This window comes from Crocuta crocuta, unplaced genomic scaffold (assembly GCF_008692635.1).
Source record: "Crocuta crocuta isolate KB4526 unplaced genomic scaffold, BGI_CrCroc_1.0 scaffold270, whole genome shotgun sequence".
NCBI lineage: Eukaryota > Metazoa > Chordata > Mammalia > Carnivora > Hyaenidae > Crocuta > Crocuta crocuta.
In genome coordinates, this window is record NW_027527569.1 from 3,832,725 (window position 1) to 3,842,894 (window position 10,170).

Here is a 10,170-nt window from a genome sequence, read left to right on the forward strand (position 1 = left end):
CGCGGCCAGCACGACGGTCCACACGCACGCGAGGTGGGCTGCGGTCAGGAGCCCCGGGCCCCGCATCTCGGCCGCGTCTGCCCGAGCCACCGTCGGCTCCTGGGGAAATTCGCGGGCGCCGCGGGGTGTGGCTTTCCACCTCCTCCCCGCTTTTTTTCCCCTGACTCTGGAGTTTAGCAATCTGAAATGGGCGCGCCTAAAAGCGGAGTGAGAAGTCTAAATTGAGACGGGACTGGGTGGCTCCACCCCTACCACCGGCATCACAATGGCGCTTCTGGCTGCTCGGGCCGGCATCGCAAACCCAGGGGGGTCAGAAAGCGGTCTCTAGATGCGGTCGGCCCCACCTGGCCCCTGCATCCCTGCCCCCTGCGGAGAACACAGGGCGCCCGCTTCCCCGGCCCACCGGGTTCCTCGGGCTGTTTACACTAGCGCTCTACCAACGATGCCCAGAGTGAATAAACAGGCCCATCCTTGTGAGGAGAAATTCAGAGCAGCTATGTGACCTGGAAAAAAAATCAATCATTGTCCCCCAGACTATGAGTCATAATTTTAGAGAAAAGTCAAACACACACACACACACACACACACACACACACACACACGAGGCCAAGCCAAGGTGTTTTCTGGGTAGTTTAATGTATGTGAATGAAGACAGGAGAAAAACTACTTTTACTTAAAACACAAAGTAAGGTATTTTGTTTGCCTGTCCAGGAAAACGATGTGGTTTCTCAGTAAGAAAGGAAGGAAGGAAGGAAAGAAGGAAGGAAGGAAGGAAAGAGAGAGAGAGAGAAAGAGAGAGAGAGAGAAAGAAAAAGAAAGAAAGAAAGAAAAAGAAAGAAAGAAAGAAAGAAAGAAAGAAAGAAAGAAAGAAAGAAAGAAAGAAAGAGAAAGAAAAGGAAAGGAAAGAATTCTGGCACATGCATAAGCTAGGTGTTGCTACTTGGAACTGTGAGAAACAGTTTTCTGGGGAGATGCTTTATATTTTTGGCTGTCTCGAAACACATTTGCTACAGAAAGTAGTCATTAGAACTGCAGAGCTTAGGGCAATTTGCATAAACACAGTTAGGATTGAGGTAGCTCTCCTGTCCCGATAGGAGTGTGGCCCTGGGTGCCCAGGAGTTATTGAGCCCAGCTCCTTGCCACCCGGGCTTGTCAACAGCTCCTTCCCCAGTTCTTTGGCACGGGCACCATCTTCAGATGACTCAGGGCTCACCATGACTACACTATAAAAGCAGAGAACTGCCAGAAACTGTTGGAAACGGGGCACATTCAGTCCCTGACAACTTAAAGTTTTAATCCATGGAGAATAGTTGTAGATGGTGACTTATGAATGCAGGGTGAAATGCAAAAGGAAAAGAGGTCAGCAAAGGGATGTCACATGACAAAGCTATGTGCTAAATAAGGGAGAAAGTAGCACCTAGACAAACTGTGGTTTTTGGAATCCAGGAACTTGCCTTCCTCCTTTTCCTGTTCCACCCTTTTTCACCCTGCTGCATAGCTAGCGGAGGTCCCTTATGTCCCTATGTCTCCCACAGGCAGCCTATCTTTAGTGGCCGGCTTCCTGTACAGGCAGGGCTTGAGGATAGTGAAAAGTGTCTGAGTGGATCCTTGGGTAGAGATCCTGTCCCGTTATAAACTGTTACTGCTGGTCTAGCCTCCTCACCTCTGTTGTTCAGAGAGGAGGACCTGCATCAAGTGTGAGCCAAGCCTGGAGGCCCAAATCAGTGCTTCTCAAACTATAACACGGATGAGAACCACATGAGAATGCAAGTGCTATTTCTAGGATGGGAACTGACATTCAGCTCTCCTTCAGTATACCATGGGTCACAGAAGGTCTACAAGAAGAGGCAATTTGGGGGCACTTTGATTTAAAAGGGGATTTGGGAACATGGAGAGAATTCTTTTCAAGCTTCGCTTCATGGAGATGGATCAACAAGTTCAGGTTTGTTTTAGAGGCAAACAAATGTAAGAGGGACTCCAAATGTTGCATTCCAAGAAGACCTATAGAAAAGTTTAGAATGATCTAGGGTTTTTTTTTTTTTTAAGTTCATTTATTTAGAGAGAGGGCATGAGCGGGAGAGGGGTGGAGAGAGAGAGGGAGAAAGAGAAAACTCCAAGCAGACTCTGCAGGGCTCGAACCCATGAACCATGAGATCATGACCTAGCAGAGACCAGGAGTGAGACATTTAACCAACTGAAACACCCAGGCACCCCCCTGACCTAGTTATTTTATAAAATTATATCTGTGTCAATCTTTAAAAAAGTCCTCTCTATGCCTTCCTTCCCACAATACACACTTGTTGAAAAACTTAACCATACAGAAATTTACCCATATAGATTTGCATAGAGATGAAGCTACTACATGCCTGATACAGAGTACTCAATAAAAAATTATTAAAAAGATTATCTCTGTTCATCTCAGAGTCTTTTTTAAGTAATTAAGAAAAATTGAAAATAATCTGAAGTTAACAACAAGAGATTGGGTTAAGCAAATTATGGTATATCCATACAACAGAACACTGTAAAGTATTTAAAAATTATGTTCTTGGAGTGGGAAGCAAAAATTTCAGTAGTAGATCACTAGAGGTAGTGGAGGAACCACTCTTACTTTTACCCCTCTATTCTCAGACCAGTGAAACTGACTTTGGGACAAACATTAGTTGCTGATTTAGAGCATAGACTACATCCTAGAGTTTATTGTTCAATTTTTGCACATTCAAACTTGTAACATTTCAGAAATATTACATATGAAATTAATGTCAACTTCTATCCATCACCTATTTGAGAACTATTTCGATAGCCTCCTGCACAGAACACCAAAATATTCCCTGAGAATTTTTTTTACCCAAGAGTAGAAGGAAAAAAATCCCTGTCCACTGGAAAACAAGGAATTATATTGAAATTAACAAGGGATAATAATAATGAAATATATCCTTAACTGTCTATATGACAGTCCAGAATTTAAAATTAGAATTCTATGTCCAACCAAAATGTCAAACAAGAGTGAAGATAGAATAAAAGTATTTTATTGAAATGGAATGGCTCAGAAACTTTGTCTTCCACAACTCTTTTTAGGAAGTTACTTTAGGAGGACATATTTAGCAAACCAATTTTAAAAAGCCAAGACAAAAGAAGATGTAAGAATCAGAAAAAAGTATATATAACCCCAAACAGCCATGAAGAAAAGTTTCAACAGGAAGAAGAATTATAAGAATAAGGGGGGGAGGGAAAGGGGATCTAATAGAATAGACAAACATGATGGAAAATTAGGGGAGAAAATTGAGACTACAATATTATAAAGTACTGCAATAAAAGGGAAATGAAATTATATACTCAAGGGAAAAAAAAACTGAATAAAAAGGAAGTATAACCATAATTCATTAGTTGGGTCTGCAGTAAATAATAATTACATAATTATATTGATGTAAGCATGGTTTATTGGTCAATAACTTACAGAATCAATCTCATTAAAGGGAAAGAATTAAGCTTTATTCTGCTTTTCCTATGCAAACTGTATCACTGGGTAACTAAATAGTAGCTATGGGGACATTTCTCCTTATATAAGTTTTCCAGCTAATAAATGTAAAATGAATGTGGGAATTAGAGTAGCACCATTATCACAGCCCTTCATGAACCAATAGATCTAGACCAGTGCTGCACAGAAGAATTTCTGTGATGATAGAGATGCTTTATATCTGCCCTAACACAGTAGCCATGAGCAACATGAGGTTATGAGCTTTTGACGTGTGGCTAGTGCTACTGAGAAACTAAATTTTAATTTTACATAATTTGAACTAATTTAAATGTAAAGAGCAACATGTGACTAATAGCAAACCATCATGTATCATGCAGACCCAAACAATGATCACACATGCCTGCTAAGTATCACAAAAGGAGACATCCAGACCCCATGTCTCCCAGTAGAAGAACGCATACCACCTAAGTGGACTTGCCAAAAAATTGAATGCGAATCAGATCAAGCCTCTAGATTTAACTACCAAGTTTCAAGGAAATATAGGGGATCACATTAAACACCACACGTGGATGTATTAACAAAATTCAGACTCCAGGAAACTATCAAAAAATCTAATTTCTTCAGGGCACCTGGGTGACTCAGTCGGTTGGGTGTCCAACTTCAGCTCAGGTCATGATCTCACGGTTCATGGGTTTGAGCCCCGCATCAGGCTCTGTGCTGACAGCTAGCTAAGAGCCTGGAGCCTGTTTGAGATTCTGTATCTTCCTCTCTCTCTGCCCCTCCCCTGCTCATGTTGTCTCTCTCTCTCTCTCTCTCAGAAATAAATAAAACATTAAAAAAAATTTTTTAATCTAATTTCTTCAACAAATAAATTGCAAGGAAAAATAAAAGAATGGAAACTATGGATTTAAAGGGACTTAAAAGACAACTAGTAGCAATATATAATTTGGCTCCAGTTCCAAACCAAAAACCTAAAAAGAAGTTATTACGTTTCTAAAATAGTTGAAATTCTGAATACTGACTGGATAATGAATGATATTAAAGAATTTTTATTAATTATTTACACTGGGGTTTATTTTCTTCTTTTTTTTTTTAGAGGACAGAAGATTCTTTTTTTTTTTTAATATTTTTATTTATTTCTAGAAGAGGGNATTTTCTTTTTTTTAATTCTGTTTTCTAAAAGGGTGTTTATCTTTTTGGAAATACATATTGAATATCTGTGGGTGAAATATTACATTTGCGATTTGCTCCAAAAATAACACAGGAACCAGTTCAGGCCCATAAGGATGGCTATTATAAAAACAAAAACATGGGGCACCTGGGTGGCTCAGTCCAGTAAGCATCTGACTTCAGCTCAGGTCATGATCCCTCACTTCGTGAGTTCGAGCCCCGCATCTGGCTCTGAGCTGTCAGCACAACTTCAGATTCTGTGTCTCTCTCTGCCCCTCCCCAGCTAACACACTCTCTCTCTATTTCTCTCTCTCTCTCTCAAAAATAAACAAACATTTGAAAAAAATTATAAAAACAAAACAAAACAAAACAAAACAAACAAAACAGAAAATAACAAGTATTAGAGAGGGGTGTAGAACCCTTTGCTGAAACCTTTGTGCATTTCTGGTAGGACTGTTAGGTGGTGCAGCCACTGTGAAACATAATATGGCAGTTCTAAAAAAAAAAATACATATAGAATTACCATATGATCCAACAATCCATTTCTGAGCACATGCCCAAAAGTCTTGAAAGTAGGGACTCAAACAGATATTCGTACACCCTTGTTCATAGAGGAATTCTTCACAATAGCCGAAAGGTGAAAGCAATCCAAATGTCCTTGATGAATGGATGAATAATAAAATGTGGTGTATCCTTACAATGAGATATTATTCATCCTTAAAAAGGAAGGAAATCCATGCTCAGGTTGTGACCTTGAAAACATCATGCTAACTATGGGAAATAAACAAGTTACAAAAGGACAAATGTTGCAGGAGTCCATTCAGAGGCGGTACCGAGAGTGGTCAAGCTTGTGGGGATAGGAAGTATATTCCACGGGTGGTTGCCAAGGGTGAGGAGAGGGAGGAATGGAGAGGTATTGTTAATGAGTAGGGAGATTCAGTGTGGGAAGATGAGAAAGTTCTAGAGATGGATGGTGGTGGTGGTGGTGGTTGCACAACAATGCTAATGTACTTAATGACGAAGAACATTATGCTTAAAAATGGTTAAAATGGTAAATTCTATGTTATGTATATTTTACTACAAAAAGGAATAATACAGGAGGGGATGAGTAGGTGGGGCAAAGATGGAATTATATGGCTACAAGCTGATGACTGTTGAAGATGAATGATGAGTATATGGGGATTCACTGTACTCTTCTCTCTACTTCTGCATATGTTCAAATTTTTCCATAATGAACAATATTTTTGTACCAAACGAGATTTATACAAAGAAACAAAAAAAATCAGTTTAAAAGAAAAAAACTAATGGGCGTCCAGGTGGTTCAGTCAGTTAAACATCTCGATCTTCATCTGATTCAGGTCATGATCTCACGGTTTGTGGGTTCAAGCATGGACCTGCTTGGGATCCTCTCTCTCTGCCCCTCCACTGTTCATATGCACATGCTCTCACCCTTTCTCTCTCTCAAAATAAATAAATATTTTTTTTAAAAAAAAGGAAAAAACTAAACAGAAAAGTAGCTAATAAAATTCATCAGAAAAATATCATCACAGAGAAAATGAAAATTATGACCAAAAATTGTGTCCCAAATTACCACAAACTAAGAAAGATACTTAGGTAAGACTTCAATGAAAAAATGGAGAGCCAGTGGAAAGATGAAACTTGAACCAGAAATGCAAAGAAAGAAAATTCTCAGTTTAAAATGACTTACTCTAGAAATAGACCATTGCAGGTGATGGGGATTGCTAGGTTTTCTTCTGTTTTTCTACAAAGTCTTGTAGAATTATCTGAATCTTTAAACTATGTGTATATGTAATTGTTTTCACACTATGTATCAAGATCTTTAAACCTCATCAGTATTATACACACACCAAAGGTTAATTGTCACATTAACCTAATACTTCTACTTTGTTCCGTTACCATNAACTTACAAACTGTGAGATCATGACCTGAGCTGAAGTTGAACATTTAACGGACTGAGCCACCCAGGCACCCCTCATTGTTCACTTTTGGCACCTTTGTAACCTTAAAAATAAACTCTGTAGATTGGCTACCAAAAAGTGATCCAGTGCCTCCTTCTGTCATGTATTCCTTTTTCAGAGCTGGAAAGGTAAAATACACCTTTCTAGTTTCAACCCAGATAGACATGGCCATGTGACATAATTCTGCACAACAAAACGTCCAAAAAAAAAAAAAAAAAACAGCAGAGAATGCATTCTCTCTCTGAATAAAAAAGCAACACCTCAAGAGAGCAGGCCCTTGGCCTGTCTGCTTCCACCCTGCCCAGAACACAGGCATCAGACCTTGAAACTCAGAGGATGAGAGCTACCTGAGGAGAACAGAAGGAAAGATAGGTAGAAAGTACCCGGACCTGGAGTGCACTCCTACGCAGCTGTAACAGCCCTGGGCTGCTGCAAATGCCTCCTTCCTCTTCAGTTCGTCTCCTTTCAGAAGGAACTCCTGAGTGAACACCAGGCTGTCAAACCTTTCCCACCTGGGATTCTCCCCTTGGGCAAGCTTGGCAAGCTGTACGGTGAGCCTACTGTTGCCTCAAAGCTCTCCACTGCCACTTCTCTCTCATTGCCTCTCCAGAACATGAAAGGTGATCTTTCATACACTGTCTTGCCCCCACAAAACCAGCACACCCTTTAGGCCATTGAGAAGGCAAGTTCTCCACCCATTCTTCAATGTTTTTTCTTTTGATTATGGCGTACCCTTCCACTGTCATATTTTGTTAATATTTATTTATTTTGAGAGAGAGAGTATGTGCCCGTGTGTGTGTGTGCGTGTGTGTGTGTGTGTGTGTGTGTGTGTGTGAGAGAGAGAGAGAGAGAGAGAGAGCTGGGGAGGGGCAGAGAGGGAGGGAGAGAGAATCTCAAGCAGGTTCCGGGCTGTCAGTACACAGCCTGTGCGGGGGGACTCAATGCTCAATCTCACAAACAAACCATGAGATCACGACCTGAGCTGAAATCAAGGCTTGGATGCAAACGACTGAGCCATCCAGGCACACCCACCCCCCATTGTCATAGTTTAATCAAAAGTTTCATCCATTCAAGCTTCAAGGGCAGTTATAAGGGTATATTTACCTCCATGTGCTAAAATGTGTTTGCTCTTTGAACTTTTAACAAGTCACAGATTTTTGGAAAAAGGAATTGTATATCAGAAAAGAATAAAACCTGTGTAAATAGCATTACATAAATCTATTTCTAATATATTTAGAATATAAACCAAGTGCTCAATGTACAAAAATAAAAACGACTTGAAATGGAAACAAAACAGAAATGAATCATGAAGCCACCCAGATCCTTGGTTTGTGGTGCCCAGTTTTACTCTCCTGGTTGACCTACCTACAGATCTTAGCTTCAGTTCATCCATAATGGCTAGATTTGCTTTTGCCACACAGTTTTCATTTCAGGACTCAGCCTGAGCCTGTGTGCATTCATGCATACTTAGCTCAATTTGGCTCCTGCTCCCCTCCCAGGGTCAGCTCGCCCCAGAGCCACACAGTTGCTGTTCTCAGTGCCTTGCTTTCAGTCGCACCAAATATACACTTTGACTCCTATAGGGCCTGGTCTAGTTTCCACCACTGAACAAGTTTCACATGTGGTCTCTCACAGAAAGATGATGTTTTCATTGTCAATATGTTAAAAAAAAAAATCACATATTAATGAGGACTTCATTTTAGATGCCTCTTTCAGTCACTGAAAAAATTTACTATTGCATACTGCCTTTTTTTCTTTTACTTTTTCCTTTTTTTATGTATGTATGTATTTATTTATTTATATGGAGAGCACATGCAAGTGGGGGAGAGGGGGGCAGAGGGGCAGAGAGGGAAAGAAAGAGAATTTTAAGCAGACTCCATACTCACCACAGGGCCTTTTGCAAAGCTCGATGCTGGGCTCGATCCCAGGACTCTGGGATCATGATCTGAGCAAAAACCTAGAGTCAGATGCTCAGCTGACTGAGCCACACAGGTGACCCTCCTTTTCTTTTTTTTTTTTATGGTTTTTTTTTTTTTCCTGAGAGAGAGAGAAACAGTGTGAGCAGGGGAGGGTCAGAGAGAGAGGGAGACACACAATCTGAAACAGGCTCCAGGCTCTGAACTGTCAGCACAGAGCCCAACACGGGGCTCGAACCCACAAGCAGTGAGATCATGACCTGAGCCGAAGCCAGACGTTTAACCGACTGAGCCACCCAGGTGCCCCCTGTCCTTTTTTTTTTAAATTCGCTAGGCACAACCCATGGTCAGGACCACTGGATACTTCATCAGGAATTCTTGGGCTTTAGCTGGGAGGATGGCTTGCCAAGAGAGAGAAAACAAATTGACTCAGGTATCCTGTATGCCCCCCGGAGTCAGTGTAGCAGAAGCTTATTGAAGACAAGGAACATGGCATGCCCTCCTTTTGTGAGATTAAGGAATGAGCAGGGGTCATCTTCACAGGTCAAGATAAGATTCTTGCATTTCCCTGCATAGAAATATGGCATCAAAGAGAACTGGAGCCATAGGATTTCTGCACAAATGGTGGGTCGACCTTATCAGCGATGGCAAAGGGCCAGGACAACACAGAGAGGACTGTCCCCTCTACTCTCTTTTGTACACACAGGGACCAGTGAATAAACAGACAGTGCGTCCTATCCAAGAGTGGGCAGATGAAGTTTAGAAAAATCCAACTAACGGACTTTTGTGGTTTGGCTTTGCTCCTTTCTTCTTTTTTTAACTTAAAGACTAGGAATTATGTGACAACTCCTGACAAGTTCAACACCTCTTTGTTCTCTTCTCCATCCTCTTCCTCTCCCTCACTAGATATTTGACATTGTCTGTCCAGAAGCAACCATCAATGTCATTTACAATATACACCTTCCCACTCAGTACCCATATTAGTAAGGTTGAGTGCATTTTCGCATATTCACTTCCATTCTATTTTCATCTTCTGTAAACAGCCTCATGAAACCTTTTGTCCAGTTTGTATTAGGCCGTCTTTTTTCTCTTACAGGTTTGTAAGAACTTTATATGTTCTGGACTCTAAAATGTTATCCTAATGTATAAGTTACAAATATCTCCCTCAGTCTCTAGTTTTTGTTTATTCTCTCCTTTGTGGTCCAGAAATTTTTATTTATGATATGGGCAAACGTGTCAGACTTTTATTTAATGGGTTGTGCCTTCTGTTAAAAAATCATCTCTTCCTATAGCAAAGTCAAAAAGATATTCTCCTATGTTTTCTGCAAGTAGTCTTAAAGTTTTTCATGTCTAGATTTTTAATCCATGTAAATTTTTTCCTTATGTACAATGTGAGGAATGTATCTGATTTTACTTTTCCACATGAACCCACTGTACCAATAAATGTGTTAAATAATGATTCTTTCTTTATTTGTATTGCCACCTGAGCAGACTTTTAGTTCTTCAATATTGTGTCTCCATTTCTTTCTATAGTAACAAAAGTTTTAACTGGACACCTGGGCATTCAAAATTAAGTACATTTCCCAGCCTTACTTGCAGCAGAATGTGGCCATGTTCTGGCTAACAAGTT

The 10,170-nt window shown here is 40.5% G+C and overlaps 1 protein-coding gene across 1 annotated transcript in view; it reads right to left on the reverse strand.

The window, feature by feature from the left end:
- CD109 (CD109 molecule) overlaps positions 1 to 263 on the reverse strand; it is a 132,832-nt gene extending 132,569 nt beyond the window's left edge. Inside the window, exon 1 of the mRNA XM_077770293.1 lies at positions 1 to 263. This exon is cut by the window's left edge and continues 7 nt beyond it. Within this exon, the coding sequence (XP_077626419.1) occupies positions 1 to 66 (66 nt within the window). The 5' untranslated portion in view covers positions 67 to 263.
- Positions 264 to 10,170: the final 9,907 nt, after the last annotated feature.